The sequence below is a fragment of the Pyrus communis genome, chromosome 1 (assembly GCF_963583255.1).
Source record: "Pyrus communis chromosome 1, drPyrComm1.1, whole genome shotgun sequence".
In the NCBI taxonomy this organism is placed as follows: Eukaryota; Viridiplantae; Streptophyta; class Magnoliopsida; order Rosales; family Rosaceae; genus Pyrus; species Pyrus communis.
The window spans coordinates 21,451,747-21,475,424 of NC_084803.1; the positions used below are offsets into that span (position 1 = coordinate 21,451,747).

The 23,678-nt window shown below is 37.3% G+C and overlaps 2 protein-coding genes and 1 pseudogene across 2 annotated transcripts; 2 read left to right on the forward strand and 1 right to left on the reverse strand.

Moving 5' to 3' along the window:
* The first annotated feature begins 599 nt into the window (after positions 1 to 599).
* On the forward strand, positions 600 to 7,044 carry LOC137711479 (squalene epoxidase 3-like). Its single transcript, XM_068450728.1, has 8 exons — positions 600 to 1,090; positions 2,235 to 2,346; positions 2,480 to 2,654; positions 2,803 to 2,971; positions 5,083 to 5,301; positions 5,451 to 5,726; positions 5,995 to 6,273; positions 6,649 to 7,044. Exons 1-8 carry the CDS (start codon positions 821 to 823, stop codon positions 6,751 to 6,753), a joined length of 1,605 nt encoding a protein of 534 aa, XP_068306829.1. The 5' UTR covers positions 600 to 820; the 3' UTR covers positions 6,754 to 7,044.
* Positions 7,045 to 11,511: 4,467 nt separating this feature from the next.
* Positions 11,512 to 12,468, forward strand: LOC137724368 (uncharacterized mitochondrial protein AtMg00810-like). Its single transcript, XM_068463118.1, has one exon. It carries the CDS (start codon positions 11,512 to 11,514, stop codon positions 12,466 to 12,468), a length of 957 nt encoding a protein of 318 aa, XP_068319219.1.
* A 193-nt stretch (positions 12,469 to 12,661) lies between these two features.
* Positions 12,662 to 22,924, reverse strand: LOC137724378 (probable pectinesterase 29; annotated as a pseudogene).
* Positions 22,925 to 23,678: the final 754 nt, after the last annotated feature.

Below are 23,678 nucleotides of genomic sequence, written 5' to 3' on the forward strand. Positions count from 1 at the left end.
CACCGCAGTAAAGCGTCATCTACACAACAAATTAGTACTACGAACTTCTACAACTAATATTTCATTTTTTTTTTATCCATATTCCATTGAGCAAAAATTGGTATGTACTACGAACTTCTACAACTAATATTTCATTTTTCTTAATGGACAAGTCTTTCTCTTCTAAGGTTTTCCCGAAAGGTAAGTAATAGAAGTCTAAAAACTTCATTCATTTAAGAGAGTAACTTACGTAAATAGAGTTATTATAGCATTTCACTAGTACATTGCTATGTGAAAAAAATCGAAGTATAATAATGCATTATTTAACTAAATTGTGAATTCGTTCCATACAAGTCTTCCTCCTATGTAGTCTAGAGTCGTAGAAGCTGGCAACACTTTATGAAGTTAAATGTCTAATTGGAAGTATCATAATCAAATCCAAATGAGTACGACACTATCAATAATCACATACGAAACAAATGAGCCTTCAATTCCCCAACCAACCCAAAAATGGTCCAACAAACACCTCCCCCCACGCCCACATCCCTTCTCCATCCTCAGCCACAACAATTATTTCGAATTCACAGAAGCAGCAACAGAACCATTCTCACCTTTCACCTCGATAACCACAACTCTCATCCCCCTCCATTCTCTCTCTCCTCCCATAATTCTAAACCAACCACCACACCCACCACAAGAACACCCAAAACTACTAGTTGCACCCCACTCCTGCATTTGTTCATCTGGCTTGTCTTCTTCTTCTTCTTCTTCTTTTTCTCCATCTGGGCCTTCTTCTTTCTCATCTGGGCGTTCCTTTTCGTCACCTGGGTTTTCTTCTAAAATGGCGGGAATGGTGGCTGTTGATCCGTACGTTCTCTTGACCTTCTTCGCCTCCCTCTTAGGTTTCCTCGTTCTGTCTGTTCTCCGACGCCGTAATTACAGCAAAGCCAAGAGCAAGGCTCAAAACAACAATAATACGACGAACGTTCCAGAAAAAAGTATCAACTGCTTCGATGACGGAGAAGTCTCGCCAGTTCATGGCTCTGGCACCGACGTCATCGTTGTCGGTGCGGGCGTTGCTGGCGGTGCTCTCGCCCTTACCCTCGCTAAGGTAAACAAAAGAAAAGAAAAAAAAAACGAGAAAGCAAAATTTGAATTTTTATTGTTTTATTTATTTATTGGAAATTCAGCTTTGTTTGTCTATTTGTGAATGTGGGTAGAGTAACGTGTCAGATTGAGAAAACTTGCTTTTGGTTTGCAAGAAGGTGTTTGCTTATTAAGTTTTCTTTGGTCGTTTTTGTGTTACGAATACTACTATTAACTAACAAGTAATGCTATTAATATCCTATTTTTATATTATCTCTATTTTTATACCATCTTAAATAACATTTGATGTAGACAGCCACATCATTTGAAAAATTTGCAAAACCCAAGAAAATGAATAAGAAAGACTCCTTGTTACCACAATCATCATTTAATTAACTAGTTTTTCTTAATTATTATTTTATTAAATAATGAATTAAATTTAAAAATCTGATTAATTCAAATGATGTGACTATCCACATCAAATATCATCTAAAATAGTATAAAAATATGGTACAAAGATATGGTATGAATATCATTGCTTTTAACTAACAGATTGAAAAGTCACGATCTTGGCATGCACTCACAAAAGTTGACGACGCACCTGTATTTTGTTTTCATTTTCTAATTTTTCTTTTATCGATTTTGCAAATAAATAACAAATCAACACCTTTCTATAATTTAGTACAGTAAATAATACTTGCATGCCCAAATGTGTGGAGCAAATCGACAGTTCATTATGAATACATATATTTTTCAATATAAAATAAAGAAATTAATTTTTTTTATTATAAAAATTGTAAGATAAAAATGCATTATTATTTTTTAATTACAACGGCTAACACGTGGGATGGACCGCTCTTTTTCATCATTGTTTTTTCACAAATTTTGAAAATTATATACATGTTACTTTGCAATGAGGATCCTCTCTAAATTTACGATGATTTTTTGTCGCACGTTGTACGATGATCCGAATTTATGATGATTTCCAATTGCACGATGTACAATGAGTTTTGACCACAAGATATACGATGAACTAACACGATCGGAGGATCCCAACATCCTCACAAAGAGGATCGTTACTTTGCCCTTTAACGACCATTCAATTGCCGTAGCTGTAAAGGTGTTTATGTAGAAATGTAGAAACTTACCTCGTTTGCTGCTGATCCCAGGAGGGAAGACGTGTTCATGTGATTGAAAGAGACCTAACGGAGCCGGATCGAATTGTCGGTGAGCTTCTCCAGCCGGGAGGGTACCTGAAATTGATTGAGTTGGGACTTGAAGGTAACCAAAGTTACTATTTCTTAGTATTGGTTTTGGTTTTAATGTTGAATGTTGAATGTTCTGCTTTTTCTTAGCAATGGTTTGGGTTGTGAAATCTTACCATGACATCAACATAAATGAGCACTGGTTTCAGATTGTGTGGAGGAAATTGATGCTCAGCGAGTGGTTGGATACGCTCTTTTTAAGGATGGGAAGAACACTCGGCTGACTTATCCTCTGGAACAGTTCCACTCCGATGTGGCGGGGAGAAGTTTCCACAATGGCCGATTCATACAGAGGATGAGAGAAAAAGTTGCCAAGCTTCCCAAGTAAGGTTTCTTGCCTTCTCATTTGAATGCTTATTTTGTTATCCTGCTCGTTTCCTTGACACATGACTTTATGTTAAATAATCCGCATTTTTTCAATGAAGCTTCCTCTTTTTCTAATGCATCCTCGTGTGTTTTGTTTTCTTTTCAGTGTACAACTGGAGCAAGGTACCGTCACATCCCTGCTTGAAGAAAATGGAACAATTAAAGGGGTTCAATACAAACTTAAGGATGGTCAAGAACTTAAAGTTTACGCTCCTCTTACAATTGTTTGTGATGGTTGCTTCTCAAATCTGCGCCGCACTCTTTGCAAGCCTCAGGTAAAGTTGCTTCCTCAAATCCTTAATTGAACTATTACTTGGTCTAATTAGGCTGCCGATACAGTTATTCTTTCAACTCCTAGCGACGAAGATTAATGGTTGAATTATATCCGATTGTCTTGAATTAGTACTGACGAGATTTATGATTGAACTATATCCAATCGTCTTTGATGTGAAATATTCTAACACTCAAATTAAAACCCTATGATTGTAGTATATGAAAGTAGAGATCGTTTTAGACCAGGTATTAGAAGGAATGCTAATCTACTCAATTTAAACTCTAAATCACTAAACTAGACTCAATAATAGAAAATTAGAATTAGAAACACTCAACTAGACACTAAAAACTCAAAACCCACTAAACAGACTCTAAACATCACAATACTAGCAAATAGACTCAAAACAGACTCTAAGGAGTTATTTGGACGAATTTTAGACTAGTAAGACTCAAAACACTAAATTGGACAGATTTAAACACGTTTCTAACTAATCTAACACACTAAATTAAAGGGGGATTGGATTTTGGACGAAATTAAGGTAAAAACAAACAGTTTGTAAATTAAACTAAGTTGCACGAAATTGGGGTGAATGGATGGGTGATAAGCTAGCTAGAGGGTCCTTCTCCACACATGACACATATGCAACACAAATCGATTTCCAATTATTCTTTGTTTAAACCATGAATGACAATACCCCAAATTAATCGTGAACATCACTAATTAACCCTCAGATTTTCCTTAAGTCATTGAATTGGATGGGATACGCATCGGCAACCAAATTATTCTTCAAAAGCTCCCTACATGAACAGCATAATAGAGATACAATCAAAGATCATTAAGCTTTGTGAAAATCATAAGCATTGACAAGGCATTCGTAACTATGAACATCATGATACTTCTGCTAGGAATTTACTTAACACGATTGTGACTAGCAACCTCCACTACTTACGAATATAAGTTCCTAACGATTAGGTGAAACTCCCTTATATTCTAGCATCAAATTCATGCATGCAAACTAAGTAGGCCTCCTTAATCAACGTACAAGAATAAGTTCTTCATCAAACAGTTAAGTAAATTGCATTCACAATTTATGAAATCACAACTGGAGGTAATCAATTCATGTTGCAAATATAATCATGGTTTCAAAGTCTCCTCTAGCTAAAACGAGTTTAGCTCCTCATGTTCGCAATTAAACAAAGATAATTAAATTTAAACATTGAAAACAAAGATAGAATACACCTAGAAACGCTCCAACAATCCAACGTCTTGAATGGCAAGCACGGCTCCAGGTGGCTCCTTCTTCCTTCTTTGCTGCAGCGCAAATGGGATTTTCTGAATTTAGGCTCTTGAGGTATGGTGGATGATGTGGTTATCTGATGGTAGATAGTGGTGATTGAATTATGCAGCATAGACATATATTTATAGGCTTAGGTGCGGCACAAAAGTAGCTTAGGAAAAGGATTTTAACACTTCAAATCCATAAGGAAAAGGTCAGCTATATGGCAGAAACCAAAGAGGAAAAGGAGAGAAAGGTGTGGCAGATTCCTAGGAGGAAAGGGTTACTTGTTTGCATGATTTTAGGACTCCTTAAATCAGATGGGAAGTGGTTTAATGTGATAAGGAATCCCCCTTGCAACTGGAGATATGGTAAGATAGGATTAGGATAAGATAAGATAAGGTTAGATAAGGTTGGATAAGGTTGGATAAGGTTTGGATAAGATAAGGTAATTTGGATAATGTTCTTTCTTTGTAGCTGATTCCTCATCTTCAATGCTTCCAAATTTGTTTCTCCAGATATTAAGCACATTCCTAGCCTCTCTTGATCTTCAAATTCATCTATCCACCTTGCTCCATACTTATGCTATCCATTCCAAGCCCAAAACTACTCTAAAATGCTCCAAAATGCCATTTCTTGCCAACTTTGCCATTTAGACCTACAAACATACGAAAATAGCTTAAGTCACTATAATAAATAGAAGTTAACTATGCAAATGCAAGAAAGCAAGCTAACTAAGTCTCATAAATATGCTCTTATCAGTCTTGAATTAATATTGACTTTTTCGCTTTACACTTTCTACATTGACAGATAATGTCAATCTTCTTTTTTCACAGGTAGAAGTACTCTCTTGCTTTGTAGGACTAATCTTGCAAAATTGCAAACTCCCATTTGCAAATCATGGGCATGTTATTCTAGGAGATCCCTCTCCGATCCTGTTTTATCAAATCAGCAGTACAGAAGTCCGTTGTTTGGTTGATGTACCCGGGCAAAGGGTACCTCCAATTGCCAATGGTGTGTTGGCCAATTATTTGAAGAATGTGGTGGCTCCACAGGTAACTTTCAATTTCAAAACTAGAATTCTTAATTTCAACATTGAAACATTTTGGTTGGTCTTATTTTGTTAACAGTAGGTTCTTTGTTCCTTTTTGGCCTGAGTTGGCTTCTTGCTTCTATGAATTAATGAAGAAAATATCTGTTTTAGGTTCCACCTGAACTTTATGATGCCTTCATTGCTGCAATTGATAAAGGAAATATTAGAACAATGCCAAACAGAAGCATGCCTGCCAGTCCACTTCCAACTCCAGGAGCTCTTTTGCTGGGCGATGCTTTCAATATGCGTCATCCTTTAACTGGCGGAGGAATGACTGTGGCACTGTCAGATATTGTCGTGCTCAGGGATCTTCTTAAGCCATTGCATGACCTACATGATGCAGCTTCATTGTGCACATACCTAGAATCGTTTTATACCTTGCGAAAGGTAAGCTCTGTTGCTCATGTGTTACTGCTTAATATCACTGTGCAAATACCTAGAATCTTTTTATACCTTGCGAAGGTTACAGTAAGAATGATTACTTTAAACATGATTCCTCTGGAAAAGAATAATTCTGAACACGTGAAATCGAACTGTTTCAGTTCTGTATCCTGTTAGGCTTCATAACAATTGATTTCATAGTTGCATTGCTTGTAATAGAGATCATTATCACACTACTTATTCATCCTACTGACATTTGATGTTGTTTTTACAGCCGGTTGCATCTACAATAAATACCTTAGCAGGTGCCCTATACAAGGTGTTCTCTGCCTCCCTTGATGAAGCAAGGACAGAGATGCGCCAAGCATGTTTTGACTATCTCAGCCTTGGAGGTGTCTGTTCAACGGGACCAGTGGCTTTGCTTTCTGGTCTAAACCCTCGTCCGTTAAGTTTAGTCCTTCACTTTTTTTCTGTGGCGGTATATGGTGTTGGTCGTTTGCTACTACCATTTCCTTCACTAAAACGCATGTGGCTTGGAGCTAGATTACTTTTGGTAGGTTTTTCTTTTCCCCTTAATTTCCTTGATGGTCATTGAATATTGAATCATGTTTTGTGTGGTTCATACTTTTAGAGCATAGTAAGAACAATAGTATTGAATAGAATCGCATTTGATATTGTGAATTGCCATAACGTCTAATCAAAGAAAAAAATTTCATTATTTGAACAAAAATTGTATACAATGTGAAGCCGTTTGGTTTGTTCTTACAAGTACCTTGCATCTCAAGGTGAAGCTTTATATATGAACCTTCATATGAGCTAGATACCTAATTTTCTAACTGAGTAGATCTTATGGCCGTCATTGTATACAGTATACATGATTTCAATTAGTTTCTCTGATTCTTAACAAATAGCGTTTTCCTTTTGCCAGAGTGCATTGGGTATTATATTCCCCATCATCAAGGCGGAAGGAGTAAGACAAACCTTCTTTCCTGCTACTATTCCAGCTTATCATAGAGCTCCTCCTGCTAAGTGAGTTACAGAAAATGATGTGGGAGAGCAAGGCAATGTCATGCTTCAAATTTGTTGCTGTCAAGAGTCGAGACAAACCAGTTGGTACCTGCAAATTATTTCTTGTTAATGATAGATAAGAGGAAATCCAATTGTATTTTCCCTAAAGTCATTGAAACATTGTTTCTGTGGGCTTAGGACTGTTTTCTCAATGCATGAACCATTGATGTAGGAACTTGAAATATGTATATCTTATGGTGGTATGGCCAGACGAAAGAAATGTAAGAGTATATGTTAGATGTTTGCATCGAAAATAAAGGAAAAAATATGTTAGAAATTAGTCTTACATTATGTGCAGTTTTATTGGCCTATTCATAGATAAACATTGGACGATGAGACGACGGAGAGAGTTGCCGCTTCAGCTCACCCTTTTACTGCTACATCTTAATCGTTGATCACGGAAGTATTAACTTCATCAATGGCAGTAGTCCTTCAAACTATGATTAGTTCTGTAGAATGGCATAAGGAGGCTTGATTTCCCATTTACACATTTCTATGACTTAATCCAACTCAATCCAGAAATCTTATTCACTCGAGTTCTATTCATTAATTCTCTCACATTAGCTGTTTCTGACCTAATATTTGGTGACATGTCATAAATAAACACGATGGAAATGTTCTATTCACTCCATTTACAAGACGTATTACAACAAATACATCTCGTGACCATAATAACCACTTGTGTGGAGCTAGCTAGCTGCGTTTTAGTTTTACTTAAACCTTGCTTAGTGTGGTTGTATTTCCAACCATCCATCTTGGTCAATGAAAGAAGTTGTATTTGTTCAATATGCCACTTCCTCAGGAGGTGACTATTAGAGTGAGAAAACTTACCCAGAACCAGAATGATGCCATACTGACCAACCCTCTGGGTTAATAACATTTTCCATGTAGGTTGAGGCAAACGACACTCTTGCATATGCTCCGTAGGCTCTCCCTAAAAGTGTTAGACGAAGTCAACCTTTGGTGGTGACCAACGGTTCCTAAAGACGTCCTGTGCTTAGGAGTCTTACCTCCTTGTTTATAGGAATTCCTTTTGAATTATTCTTCTAACTAAAACTGGTTGTAATCTCTGTGGATTTCAATTGTATCTTTTGAATTTTGAATTTCCATGTAAATAGGGATAGTTCAAACTCTGATTGTAATTTGTCAATAATTATAAATACAGGCATCCCATGCATTGATGGGTATGCAACTGAACTAAAACCTTTGTGTTATTAAGTTTTACATGGTATTGAGCCCTATTGTCTAACGACAAACGATCATTTTTTTTTACTCACTTCCAATGGCTGACAACAATGGTACTTCCTCTCAACCTTCCACTCCCGTCCCCTCAAACAATCCCACCTATCCCTTTTCCTCCATGACTACTGTGGTCAACATCAAGCTAGACAGGACCAACTATCCACTGTGGTTGGCCTAAATCCTTCATATTCTCAAAAGTCGAGATTTAATGGGGTATGTTGATGGCACTGTCGTGTGTACCCCTAAGCACTTGCCTGGTGTGGCAACTGTTAATCCTGCATATACCTCCTGGATGCAACAGGATCAAATGATCCTAAGTTGGATCAATGGCTCTCTTACTGCGTCAATTTTATCTGTCGTGGCTAGCAAGCTAAGTGCTCGAGTGACTTGTGAAGCTCTTGAGCAGAGGTATGCTTCTTCTTCACAGAATAGAATTTTGTTTCTCCGGAATGAATTGCTCAAACAAAGAAAGGTGATCTCTCTGTGGCAGACTACTTGGATCACATGAATGTGATTGCCAACAACGTTGCCCTCGCCAGGCAACCTGTGAGTGATGATGAGTTAGGACAGATTATGTTGAACAATCTTGGTCCAGCTTTTGAGATGACAGTTAGTGCTGCTCAGGTTCGTGATACACCTATCACATATCTGACTCCTGAGGCGCTATTGCTGACCACTGAAAGAAGAATGTTGGAGCACGCTGCCCCTGTGGTGGAACAGAATCCTATTAATGCTTTTGTTGCTGCAAGAGGTTGAGGTGGATGTCGCGGTCGTGGTGTTGGTCGCGACTCTTCTCTATCAAACTGTGGTGCAGGTTCTTTTCAACGAGGCTTCAATCCTTGTTCAAATAATAATCTGCGACTTGCTTCTGGGAATAGTGATCGTTGTGCTTCCAATGGTGAGCTAATTATTTGCCAAATATGTGGCAAACCTGGCCATCCGGCTCTTGACTATTATCAATGGATGAATGCTGCGTTTGAAGGCCACATCCCTACCAAACATCTTTCTGCAATGGTGTCGTCCCTTATTACTCTCAACAAACAACAAAATGGCAATTGGTTATTAGACATAGGAGCTAATGCGCATATCACTCCAGATTTGCAAAAAATGGTAAACTCGAAGGAATATAATGGTAATGATGGTGTTGGTGGTGTAGGTAATGATTCTGGTATTTTGATCTCACATTATGGTTCTAATAAACTTCATACTGACGCTTGCTCATTTAAGTTACAAGACATCCTACACTGCCGTAAAGCCTCAACTAGTATAATTTTTGCCCATAAATTCACATTAGACAATGGCTGTTGTTTATTAATATTTCCACATTTCTTTCTTGTCAAGGACCTCAAGACCCGAAAGACGTTTTTTCGAGGGAGATGTGAGAACGACTTATACCCGTTTTCAAGTGGCGGTGGACAAATTTCATATCCATTTACAGCTTTCGTAGGTGTTCGAGTTTCTGTTCAAAAATGGCATGCACGTCTTGGACATCCTGTCAAGTCTACAATAAAGTTTTTAATTGCAAATAAATTGGTTCCAGTAGATGGTACCACCAATGTAAAGTTTTGTCAGTCTTGTCCTTTAGGAAAAAGTACCAAGTTGTCTTTCAAAGTGTCCGATTTTATTTCCCATTATCCTTTGCAGCTTTTACATTCTGATGTTTGGTGTTCTCCAATTATTTCCAATGAAGGTTTTCATTATTATGTGTTGTTTGTTGATGATTACTCAAGATATTCTTGGATTTTTCCCATGAAAAATAAATCTCAGGTCTTTGAAATATTTATTCAGTTTAAGGCCAAAGTTGAAAATTTGTTCAATTTAAAAATTAAAGCCCTTCAATGTGATGAAGGTGGTGAATACAAAAGCATTGCCTTTCAAAAAAATTTAGCACTTCATGGAATTTCTCAAAGATTTTCGTGTCCTAAACATCCAGAACAAAATGGAATTGCGGAGCATAAACATCGACACATTGTTGAAACTGGAATTTGTGATGCTTTCTTAATCACACATGCCTACTAAGTTTTGGTTTGATGCCTGGAGCACAGCAATATATCTGATCACTATGTTGCCCACCCATGTGTTGGCTAACACATCACCTTGTGAGAAGTTATTTCATAAACCACCAAACTATGCTACCTTAAAAATTTTTGGTTGTCAATGTTTTCCATGGTTGGTGCCATACACAGCAAATAAACTTCAACCAAAATCAAAATCATGTGTGTTCTTAGGTTATTCTTTGAATCATCAAGGCTACAAATGTATAGATTTGTCCATGAGACGAGTTTTTTTGTCTCGCCATGTTCTATTAAATGAGAACTTTTATCCTTTTCAAGGACTCACATCTTCCTCTGAGAGCGTTCAAACACAAGGTGCCCCTTCTTTGCCAGATTTCTTATTTAATTTTCCTGTCAGCACACCTCCTACTTTGATTGAGAACCATACTACCGTACCCACCCTAAATCACGCTTCATCACAAATCACCTCTGACAATCCAAGCCCAACTATCACCCATCCTATTCCACCTATTTTGACTGTGCCACCTACTTCCATTCAAACATTCAATCCATTTCCACCACAAACTTCATCTGTCAACCCATACCACATGGTCACCCACCCTGCTCCTACTTCTTCACCTATACAAACTGACAACCCCGATGTGACTTCATAGCCTAGTCTCCTAGGTTCCTCTCCCGTGTTAAATGAGCAAGCCACAGTAAGTCATGGACCTATGCTAGTGCCTAACGAGGCTCCTATTGAACCACCACACGACATGACCGCATGTTCCAAGTCGGGAATACATAAACCAAACCCTAAATATGCTATGCATGTACATATTGCTATTAATGATGTTCCTGTTGAGCCTATGTGTTTTACTCAGGCAATCAAATATCTAGAATAAAGAAATGCCATGGTCTAAGAATTTAATGCTTTGTAGCGTCGTGGGATGTGGAACTTGGTTCCATATCGTTCCAACATGAATGTTTTGCCTAACAAGTGGGTCTTCAAAATAAAGAGGAATGTCGATGGTACAATTGAAAGAAATAAAGCACGTTTAGTTGCAAATGGTTTTCATCAATAGGCTGGTGTGGATTACAAAGAAACCTTCAGTCCTGTCGTCAAGCATAATACCATAAGACTGGTTCTTAATCTTGCAGTCTCAAAAAATTGGCATGTTCGACAGCTTGATGTGCATAATGCATTTCTGCGTGGCTATATACGTGAAGAAGTATATATGAGACAGCTTGCGGAGTTTGTTGACAAGCAATTTCCCCACCATGTTTGTAAACTGCAGCGGTCCATTTATGGTTTAAAACAAGCGCCTAGGGTTTGGTTTCAACGCTCTTCTGAATTTTTGCTTCAACTCGGATTTCAAGAATCCACATATGATTACAGTCTCTTTGTGTTTAATCAGAAAGATGTGTATCTCATCTTGTTGATCTATGTAGATGATATTCTACTTACTGGGAATAATCCACGACAGATGGCACATTTGATTACCAAGCTACATACTTTGTTTTCCATGAAAGATTTGGGACCTCTCCACTATTTTTTGGGTGTTGAAGTTAAGTATATTGGGAATTGCATGCATCTTAGTCAGTTTAAATATGCTTTGGACCTACTCACTCACATAAAGTTCACTGAGGCTAAGCTTATATCAACTCCGGTTTCCTGTGGACAAAAACTTAGTGCGTATGATGGTGAGGCATATGAAAATCCAGCACATTATAGTAGTGTGGTCAGAGCATTGCAGTACATCACTATAACTCAACCTGATTTATCATACTCGGTCAATCAAGTATGCCAGTTTATGCATGCACCCAAACTTTCTCACTGGAAGGCTGTGAAACGTATTCTACGATACTTAAAAGCCACGCATAATCATGGACTTCTCTACAAACCCAGAAATGCTAGATTGTTTGCGTTTTTTTATGCTGATTATGCTGGTAATCCAGATACTAGACATTCCACATGTGGTTATTGTATTTATTTGGGACCCAATCTTGTCTCATGGAGTTCAAAGAAACAAAAGACGGTGTCCCGGTCTAGTGCGGAGGCTGAGTACAGACAGTTGAGCTATACTGCAGCTGAGTTATCATGGCTTCAATCTCTCTTTAAAGATCTGCATTTGCATCTTTGTCAACCAACAATTTGGTGTGACAATGTCTCCTCAATTGCACTTGCATCCAATCCTGTCTTCCATTCGCGCGCAAAACATCTCGAGGTTGATTATCATTACATACGGGAAAATGTTGTTAGTGCTGAATTATTAGTGAATTACATTTGTTCTCAAGATCAGTTAACTGATTTGTTTACCAAAGGACTGTCCTCATCGCGTTTCAAGTTGCTGGTATCCAAGCTTCCTGTTGTTCCACCTCCAATCAGCTTTCGGGGGCCTGTTAGACGAAGTCAACCTTTGGTGGTGACCAACAGTTCCTGAAGACGTGCTGTGCTTATGAGTCTTATCTCCTTGTTTATAGGACTTCCTTTTGAATTATTCTTCTAACTAAAACTAGTTGTAATCTCTGTGGATTTCAATTGTATCTTTTGAATTTTGAATTTCCATGTAAATAGGGATAGTTCAAACTTTGATTGTAATCTGTCAATAATTATAAATACAGGCATCCCATGCATTAATGGGTATGCAACTGAACTGAAACCTTTGTGTTCTTAAGTTTTACAAAAAGTATAGGACTTGTGCCAAATATATGGCAATCTTTGAATACAAAACATGTACTATCGCTAGGGTTGTCACAACCTTGAGCTATAATATAACCACCACCACCTATTTTGTCTGACATTGTGTGTATCTGGCATTTCTACAAAATGATTTGATAGAGAGTAAATTAGTAAATGCATACATGTTTTTCTAAATTGCTCTTAATCGACTTATATACAAACCCTAGTATAATGTGAAATCAAATAAATGAATATGAGTGCAAGTGGCTTTTATCACGGTGATGGAGAAGAGTGTTGTGCTTGCATGATGACGTAGATTCGAACCCCGTTGACTCTTTAATCTAACAAATCTATCATTTGACAAAAAATAAAATTAAGATATATGAGTAAACATGAAAAGGATTAGATATTTAACCTCATAAATTGACTAGCCATTGCCCCAAATCAAGGTTTTAAAAGAAGTTAGGCGCTAGTCGGGTGGTGAGTTGGGGCCTAGAGCCTACGAGGCTAGACGGGAATTAGGCGGGTGCTTAGGCGGGCTAGGTGGCTTTGAGTAAATTATTATATCTCATATAAATAATGTCTATTTTTACTGAGTAAAAAACCTATACTAGTATTGGATGACATTACATATAATATTTCTTTATTTTTATTAAAGTTACCATAAAACATATGAATAATTACGTACTTATACTTGAAATTTTCAAATATTAAAAACTTAATGTAGATTCACTAAGTCTAATTAAAAACTAGAAATGAAAAAGCCCATTAACTTTCTTTTGTTTTATTGTTGTTTTGGACGTTTTGGGTTCGGTCAAGAAGGCCATTAAATTTTAAAGTCCATTTAGCTTTGGAAAACGAAAAGTTGCGGATCCACTTAAATAGGCTATAGCAAACGACGACATATAATATAGGCCATTTAAACTATTCATCGTCTTCATCTTGTCACCCTCTGCTCCTGCTAATGCATCTTCTTGTCGGTGGCCACCAGACTTCACACTTTTAGTTCTGGATGCAATTCTTTTTTAGACAAACTCAATCGCCTAGGTAGATCTCCCAGCCACCCAGCCCCGCCTGCTCCGCCTAGATCCTCACTTAGGTGCCACCGAATGGGTTTTTTGACTTATCAAACGATTTGACCTTAATTGGAACGGCTGGCCATTGCCCACCATCAAGGCGCCTAAGCCGATTTTTAGAACATTACCCCAAATAAAGTCCATAGCCCCTTGAATAGTGCAGTTATAAAGTAGTGGCGACCTTTGAAATTAGTCAACCTATCTTGCAAGCTGATGAAAGAACAATTATAAAAAGGGAAAATTAATGAAAATGGTTTGAAATTTTTGAGTTTTAACGATAAGTACAAAATAAAGGGTAAAGTGAATAGTACCAAGATTCACTTTTTAGTGTAAAAATATGGCTTTTTGTTAAAGTGAACAATACCAGAAGTTTTTTTATTAAACTTCCCTTATAAAAACTTGTTTTGTCTGCTTAAATTAAAGTTGTAGGTGCCCAGGTAGTTCTCTTTGAGGCATCCGGATCGATAAGACGGTCATGTATATTCTGTGAGAAACCAAAATTGTGAATTCAAGGATAAATTAATGAGAGTGACTTGAAAAAAATACACTTCCGTAACAAGCACGTAACGCTACAAAATTAGTAATTTAATAATGATGAATGATCTTGATCAAAAAAAAAAAAAAAAAATGAATGATCAAATTTTTTTTATATATAATAAACAATATTATATACAGCAAGGGTAGGGGGAGAGGAATGATCTTAACCTCACAATGAGCTAATAGTAATACGGTTCAAATTTGTTATTGACGATATATATATATATATATATATATATATATATATATATATATATATATATAAACGAAGAAGGTAAAAATGGTACAGCTTTCATAATACCCAAATTCCTCTTCTTCTTTTTTTTTTTTTTTTTTAACAAATGATAGTATTTATCCTAAGGCGATAGGAGAGTGGGCTAAGCCTTACAATGAGTTTGTCATAATAATGTGGTTCAACTTTGCCCTTAACGATAATCGAACTTAAGATATCTTACTTACAAATGAAGATGAATACCACTTGATCGTAATACTAAGTGACTACTATTCTCTTATTATAATTTCAAAAAATAATAATAATAATTACACAATAAAACCTTGTATGGTGGGATTGAAGGTGGTTACATTCATTATTTTTTCAAACATATTTCATAATAAAAAAACAATAATATCTAAAATAAATAAAGTTATAAACAACAGTAAAAAAAAAAAAGGCCAATTGCCACACGTGCAAGTAGACTTGGCATTTTAAACTCGACCCGACCCACCCATTAAAATTAGTATTCGGATGACTATTTAACCGGTCAGGTTGTTAACTGATCAACTCGTTAATCACGCATTAAATAACGGGTCAATTTGGGTTAACCCATAAAACCCGTTAACACCCGTTATTGAGGACTTTTGTGTGATTTCAATAGTTATAATATGAAGCCCTCAAACTCAAAGTCTATCTCTGTGACTTCAAGGAGGTCGCCGATATGCTCTAGGACTACATTCCCAGCTCAAAATGGCAACAGACGACTCTTCCTCCTCCTCCGGTGGCTCTGACACTTGGTCCCAGCTGCTTTCTCGAGAGCGAGTTAAGCTTCTCTCCTCCATCAGCGGCAACTAGTCCTCTGGCTTGCCGGATCGGGATCCTTCCTTCAAGTGCTTCTTTGTCTTATACTTGAAGAAGAAGGTCATGGCAGGCCTCTATTAAACGGTGAAAAGGATGGACAATGGAGATTTCTTTCAAAATGGATTGATTCCATTGGTTTTGCATATTGGTATTGCGTGTTGGATTTTTGAAGTAGTTTTTCTGTGTTCAGCTTTCTGTGACTTTACTAGTCCCATTATTTATTTTCAGATCAGGCTTCTTGTTGTGCCTTTACGTTTCACTACTGAATGCACTGCCAACTATTGTAAATGAAATCTGAATGTGAGATCTCTTTGTACATTAAAATGCGTAATTTGAATTGGAATGCAAAATTAAACAAAAAAACAATAAAAATTGTTCATGGGTTTTGACGAGTGAAACAGATGAAACAGGTGACCAATGATCTTAATGGGTTGGGTTTGGGTGACTCGTTAGCTTAACGAATTGAGTTTGGGTGACCCATTAACTTAACTGATCGGGTGAAACCGACCCAAACCCAATAAATTCGACCCGTTTACAAGTTTACGTGCAAGCGTGTGACAAGAGGCTAGTAATTTTTTAAGTGTCCAATACAACACTTTTATAAAAAGGGACAATACTTGCATCCCTCGTGTGGGGATGCACATATCTCCTATTTGCGAATAACGTTATGTGATCAAATAAAATCAACAACCGGAACCATTTATTTTATTAATCTTCATTTGGAGATCGTTCTATTAATATTACTACTTACATTGTCGATTTGTTCTATACAATTAGATAACTAAATGAACTCCAACTGCAATAAATCTTTATAACGGTAATCTTTAAATGAAAATTAAGAAATTGAACGATTCTAATCGTTAATTTTTATCGATCAAAATACGTTATTTGCATATGAAAGAATACGTGCATTTCTCACTTAAACGAATGCAAGTACTATCCATAAAAAGAAAAAGGCATAACTTTTATCATTGACAAATTTTCAATTCATTTGTGTGCTAGGACATTATAAGATTTAGGATAGATGCTTAACCTTGAATACAATATTCCGCGCCACGAAATTTTCTGCAAATAGCTCAAACGTAAAACTGGTAGCGCTACTGCCAGAATCCCCAAATTCAATAGTGGGAAGATGTCAAGGGTTTCCTTCAAAAATAATATATGGTTTCTCCCTTGGAATCATGACTTTTTCACTGCATGCAAAAAAAGCATATCAGAGCTTTTTCTTTTCTTTTCGTTTTCGATCAATAGCATACTATCATAGCTTGAAATTTATTAAACAACTTGGAGAGCAAGTATCTTTTGATTTTTTTTTTATCCTTTCAAAAAATCTGAAATTTGTTGTATTTAATATTTAACATTGTGTGATTGTGTAAATCGGTGGTTGATTTTGTTTAGGTTTTCTATAATCTAGTTGTACTATTATATTATGTTTTGTAGTACTTGGAGAGCAAGTATCTCTCTTCTTATGATTTATTGTAAATAAAAGCATTGGTACAAGGAAAACATATCTACAATTTATTTGAGCCATATTCTTTCATTCCTCTATTGCTGCATGTGATAGCAAAATTCCGATGTCTGCAGTCTTGACAGTATTGTACCTACAAAATAAATAAACACCTTTGATCAACGGCCAAAGCCACACGCGCCTGTGAGGCGAGGGAAGGAGGAGGAAGAAGGGGTTAGCCAATGGATCTCATATGTCTAAGTCAGTTTCTCTTAAAAGAAAGAGAGTTTAAGGCTTAATTCCATGCAAAAACTTATCAGAAATCGGTGGAGATAGGGTATTTATTAATCTAGGGTCGACCACATGTGTAGGGTTTTGTCGTGCCATGCATCAGCATTCAATTGACCAAGGTGTGTCATCTGTATGATGGATGAGGAAAGAATTATCCCAAGATATTATTTAATAAATAATATCTTGGATTATCTTGTGGAATTCCTGATTGGATTTGATCTTCATTTAGGAAAGTATAATGATAGGATTTAGTAATTAATCTTATCTTTAATATCTTCAATTTTTCTCCTTGTCATGGGCATGGGAGATTGATGAGATCATAGGCAACTGCTTAGACTTCCAAGAAAATTGGATTGCACGTGGATTAAATGTAGGCCACCCCATTTTAATAAGGGCATTCTTATTTTTGCTGTAATATTCCACATGTCAGCTCCAGAATTTTTTGAATTATTTATGGCTCCACAAATACCCCGACACTTGTTGTGCTGTGCAGGAAAGGGTATGAGGTGTAGAAATCTCAAGTTGAGTAGACAAGTAGAAAGTTGTTTCCTGATTTTCTTTACAGTCTAACCTTCGACTTGAAGTTAAAGTCTTCTGGGAAAGGAGACCAACTACCTCTCGAACTTATTAAAGTCTACCTTAAGGGCACGTTTACGTACCCATAATCGGAATCAATTTACGAAATTGGATTCTGATTACGGGCTATATCTTTTTTTACATCTTTGTTTAAATCCAACTCTCATTTTGGAGGAATTGGACTCCCTAGATAAGGGAGGTAATTGACTTCCTAGATTGGTGGAGAATCCGGAATCGACTTCTTTTATCAATTATGCCCTCACTTGGTTTTTATTATTCCAATAATGCCCATCATGTCCTTCACCATCCATCTCATTCCCGACCATTCTCCCTTTCCATCTCCCTTCTTCATCACTACTGCATAACCAATACCATGCCCAGGCCACAAACATTTGCAATCCAAATTTGTCAAATCGCCTCACCCCCACTATCTGATATGACTGTCGAATCACTTCACCCAAAATCCATCAATTGATTCCATAACACCAAAACCTGAGAAAGAAATAAGCATGAGCAAACGAATTTCTTCGAATTTCTGGGTTCTTTCTTCTACGGGGTAAGAAGATGAATGTGGCTAGGATTTTGGATTTTAATTAGATTATAATCTAATTTATACACAATAAATCAATATTTGTTTTAGGCCTAATTTACTAAATCATATAAAGAACAGAGAGAGAGAGGGGTTGGCGGCAACAGAGAGATAAGAGAGATATGTAATTCTAAGGTGTGTTCTATTCCACCCCATTGTGCCTTTAATTATAGTAGTAGGAAGGTTAAATCCTTACCCTATTAGGATTACAACTCTAATAGGAATCAAACTGCTAAAGGGAATATACAAGATATTCCTAGATACACTAGGATTTACGCAATCATATTCCTAATCTAATAGGACTGTAGCACTCCCCTTTGAGTGTATAAATACTCAAATAAATGGCACATGAAGTCTTCAGAGATGAAGTAAGTACAATGATGAAGTTGTAGGCACAATGAGTGAATGCAAGTCTCAGATCAACTGAAGAATGCATAAAACGTAAAACTCACAAAACGTCACTATGGTAAAACTCAAGGTGAAAGAAAAACTCATAGACTAAGGAGAAAAGTGAGAAGTTGCATTAAGTCAAAACTATACGTCTTCGGGATGCAAGTGGAAGAGCTCACAAAGGTATGATCAGCCCAGGATGGGTGCCTCATCAAAACCTAGTTATGCAGCAAAAACCTAGTGGGAAAAATGCTCCTAATCGTAAGGAAAAAGAGTACATTAAGATCAAATGAGTATACTTCTGGATACTTCCCCCGAGTTTGACAGAACTTCCAAATGAGAATTATAAGCATTGCATATGAATAGTTAGGCATACCAATTCCTTTGACAAGCTTCTGGAAGGTTGACTTCGGCACTGACATCATGTAGAGGTCGGCAAGTTTGTCTGGGATCGGCTTGCATAATTTCGATCTCTTAATGCTTTGTTGACATAGATATAGACGCAATATGTCTTGGCATTAACTTCGTTGATGTATCATGTCTTGGTCGGGTGGATACATGCAGCATAGCCTTCATGGATCTTCATTGGGACTCAACGATGGATGAAAATAGCAAGTACTTCGAATATGCTCAACAAGAACTCCTAACCATGTCTCACGTGTGGCGTAGTGAAGTGAGGTAAGTCTTGGAATGATTCTAAGGTTTCACAACTAAGGTCATATTGTGGACCTCCAAGATATTGCGATATCCCTAACGGTAAAGACATAACCATTCGGGGATGTGCCTTGTGCTGGTTTGATAAGTAACCTACATCAGTATAACAAATAAGGCAAACATCATTTCGAGGATCAAGAGGGTCGGATCCACTTGAGATGCATTGGGATTAGCCCAAATCCATAGTGCCTTTCAAGGTAGCGGAAAAATGTCTTTAATACCAATTCGGTGGTTACGTGTAGGCATAATGCTACATCTTTACCAATAAATCAACAACGAAAGAGATGTCATATCTAATGCAATGAGCTAAGTACAACAAAGCGCAAAATTGAACTTAGATATGGAATTTCGGATTCCATAACCTCTTCAAGGGTCTCATTTGCATATAGCGTATGGAAAATCATAGATATACTCAAAGGTAACACCTTTAGGGTGTAGTTCGACTGGTAGACCAAAGTAACATCAAAACAATGCTTCAACTTTAGGCCAAGGCATAAACGAGTTTTCCTAAGATCCTTCATCTCAAATTTTTTCTTCAAGTGCGAGACAGCTTTCTCAAGCTCTTCTAGAGTCTTAGTGAGATTCATGTGAACGACATAAACTGCAACTCTAGCAATTCAGAATAAGACTTCATAGTTTAACACGTAAGGGTATTCATTCATATCCCTAACTGATCAAATAATCACTTAGACAGGTATACTTCATCTGCCAAATTGCTTCAATCCGTAAGCGAACACCTCAAAGCATGGTCTGTAGTTTAGAACTATTTGAACCAGTCCATGTAATTCTTCAAGAACTTACATGTAAATCTCTGTATCAATATCCCCATGGAGAAACACTAAACACATTTCATAATGCTCCAGTCAATCACATGGCATTTGAGAGAAACCATGAGTCGTAAGACGTGCATTAAATCGCATTATTTCATTCATCTCATCACACTTCATTTCCTACTTATAACACAATAGGGTTACCTTGGGCAGTATAGGAACAATAGGTCTACACACACTTTGGTAAGAAATTTAACCTCGATTGTAATTTCGGTTGTCCAATCAGTTCTACGTTATCACTAATCAATGGAACACAGTTCGATATCATCGCTTTCATTTATGTTGGTAGCTACCATATAAGTGAAAACATCATCGATGATAATCTCATTCCAATTCCATTATCTCATCCAAACTAGTATACTAGACCAAGAACTTCAAGTTTCGAGAGTAATCCGGATTAATCTCATAAGATGGAAATGATTTGAGACAACAATCGAGTATGGATTCATTGTTGTGTCGTGACCTTCCTCTTCTAGGGAACTGAATCCTATTAACCGAGTGATCTGTCGTGCTTCAGGCCAAGACAGATTGATTGGTTATTCGTCGGTGTACTGGACCGTTTCATAGAGGCAGCCAAACCATCCAATAGGGGTGCCACACCCTTTGGGGATGTTGACTCGACATCCGTTAAGTACGTCTATCCTTGCAGGCATGTTTACAGCTGGTATATGGTGTCGTCACTTTAGCTAAATCAGAGGAATGGGTTTGGAGCAACATTCTAAATGATAGAATTTCATCGTACTTGCTTATCACACTTGTGTCGTACGAGGATTGAGATGAGCCATAGTGGGCAACGTCTACGCAAATTCGCGAACGTTAACGTTTTTATTTCCCCTTAACAGCAGGAAAACTGTCTTATTGAAGTGACAATCTGTAAATGAGTAGTAAAGAGATCGCTTGCAAGGGCTCTAAGGGAGCTAATGTGGAGGAGAATCGTAATCGACAATGATTCACATCCTTATATGAGGACCCATATTGGTATGTTGCGGCAACGCAACTTGACACATGGAATGTACAACCAAATACGTGAGTATGAAACGTTAGGTTCTTACCCAGTAACCAACTGTAATGTCGAATAAGTTGGGTGGCAATGGGCCTCAAGGCGGACCAGCATAACTGCGTACAAGATTGCATAGCCTTAGGCAGAAACCGAAAACTTGGTACGTTCACCAAGGGTCTGGGCGATCATTTAAATTATGCTTTATGATCACTATGCAAGGCTATTTAGGGTGATCATGGGAATTCGATGTTCAATTATAAACTCAAAGGACATGCAATACTTATCGAAAACCATCGATATAAACTCTTTAGCATTATCTAGTCTTCTAGACTTTATAGGATAAGTAGGGTGGTGAACCCTTAAAATCGGCCAGGAGGTTTAGCAACAATGTGTGTAGACAAACATGTGACCAGTTTGTCGATTCATCAATCAAAACCATAAGTATTTATATGGTTCGCATTTTGGTTAGATTAGTCCACATATATTCCCTTATCCACTGTGAAAAGATGGTTGTTTTATATCTTTGCTAGGGATGATTTAGAAAATCAATTTCCCAACGAGCAGGCCTAGCCAAGTGTGCTTATAGGCACAAGATCCTTACTTCGGGTAAAGAGATGCGTCGTAGCGTCATTGTTTGACCAAAATGTCCCAAAAGGTTATGCCAAAACAAGTAAACTACTTGAATCTTCTGGTTCCAGGCCAGCCACATGTGGCTTGTTCCCCAGTTGAAACATAGCCCATTGGCCCTAAATCAAAGCTTCAGGCTCTTTTTTGGATGTGGTGCAAATATATTTCACTCTATTTTGTTCAGTGGATTCATTCATGATCATTGTTCTCTCGAATATCCTCAATACTCAATGACATTCTTCCAGAACGGGGAGAATATAAGGTCTCTTAAATGGTAATGTAGTACCATTTATACAACGAGAAGCGTGTCGTTGCTGTCAATCAGGTTGGATAAACCTGAAGTCATTGCTAGATATGTGATTTAGGTATAAAGTTAGTGTGCATAGTATCGCATTCATCTAGACAACTAACTTTCCCACATTCGTACCTAATCACGTGTTTAATTGAATTCGATTACATGTATACAAGAAACATGATTCAATTAACTCATATTCAAGGACAATATCAATAAGATTATCCACAACTAAAACAAACACCAAATGTGAATCCAATAACATAGAAAAATGTTCACAAAGTAAATGGTTTACTGATGGATTCGACCAATAAGGCCATCCATGTCAAAATTATGCTCTTCCAACGGTGTTCGATGGAGCAAAATCAATCTCACATATTGACTACTAGAATAGTACTCGTCAACGACATTGGTATGAGCACAAACATGTGCATATATAACCAATGATTTATTCCATCAAGACGGAAGTAGATTCTGCAGGGTTAAGGTTTGCAAATATTATCCCTTATTCTTGAAGTTTTAGGTCTTAGGTGCTAAGGATGCTTCGGGCATAATGTCACACATTGGCAGGCTCTGACTCTACCATATGTTGTAAAAACAAACTCGAAATTGGATCGTGAGAGAGACAGACCCAGAATTGGGTTCGGTAGATTCCAGCCAAAGCTGGAAGGGTCTGTTCGGTAAGCCTCTGCCAAAACAAAGTAGTACCGTTCAATGCACCTATGTCGAAGTAGAGCATACTTTTTCGGCACGTCCCTGCCGAAGTTGGGCATCACTATTCGGTAGGCTTTGACCAAACTGGGCTGAGTTATTCGATAGACTCCAACCGAACTGGGTTTATATCATTCAGTACACTCCAACCAAAGCTGGGTCTTTATCTTTCTCTGATGTTTGTGGTAGCAATCAGATCTGAGAATTTGGTAAACTTTTACTTTCTACACTGCTGCTTCAGGAGTAAGTTAGAAACATGGAAGAACGAGAAAAGTATTCTCCAGTCAAAATTCGATCGGATTTATAAACTTCAGAATTGTACTCATTCATGGACGTAATTATGGTGTGCTTCAAGCAATGTCTTTCATGATTAAACAGTCCGTATAAGCGAGATAAATAGCCATGGAATCCTGATTCGGGAGGTATTTCTATGAGTAATGCTTTGGGCATAAGTATTCGAATGAAGATCATGAGTAATGATTTGGTTGCTTCAAGAACTCAAGTGTAAGTGCTTCGAGACTACGAAAGTGAGTCAACGGTTCAAAAAAAAGATACAATTTATTGAATCGTTAATTGCCAAAAAGTGGGCTTCAGGCCAATAATTTTGGATGTCATGTCAGATTAATGGTTTGTTGGTCACTTTAATTAATTCAATAGATCGAGACCATTAAGGTTTGATTGTAGAAGCAAAAATAATAATAACAATCGGGTTAAATTTATAGAGAATGCCACAAATAACATTGGATTCGGTCCATTCACGATGTCAAGTGTAAAACCGTCATATTGAGCTAAAAGTTTAGAAAATAATCAGTGAGA

What these genes read in the sequence shown, in the direction of transcription:
- LOC137711479 (XM_068450728.1), top strand. Translation starts at nt 821, where the DNA reads ATGGCGGGAATGGTGGCTGTTGATCCGTACGTTCTCTTGACCTTCTTC. An exon ending in GATTGAGTTGGGACTTGAAG is followed by an intron (nt 2,347 to 2,479) that starts GTAACCAAAGTT and finishes CACTGGTTTCAG; the next exon opens with ATTGTGTGGAGGAAATTGAT. An exon ending in TTGGAGCTAGATTACTTTTG is followed by an intron (nt 6,274 to 6,648) that starts GTAGGTTTTTCT and finishes TCCTTTTGCCAG; the next exon opens with AGTGCATTGGGTATTATATT.
- LOC137724368 (XM_068463118.1), top strand. Translation starts at nt 11,512, where the DNA reads ATGGCACATTTGATTACCAAGCTACATACTTTGTTTTCCATGAAAGAT.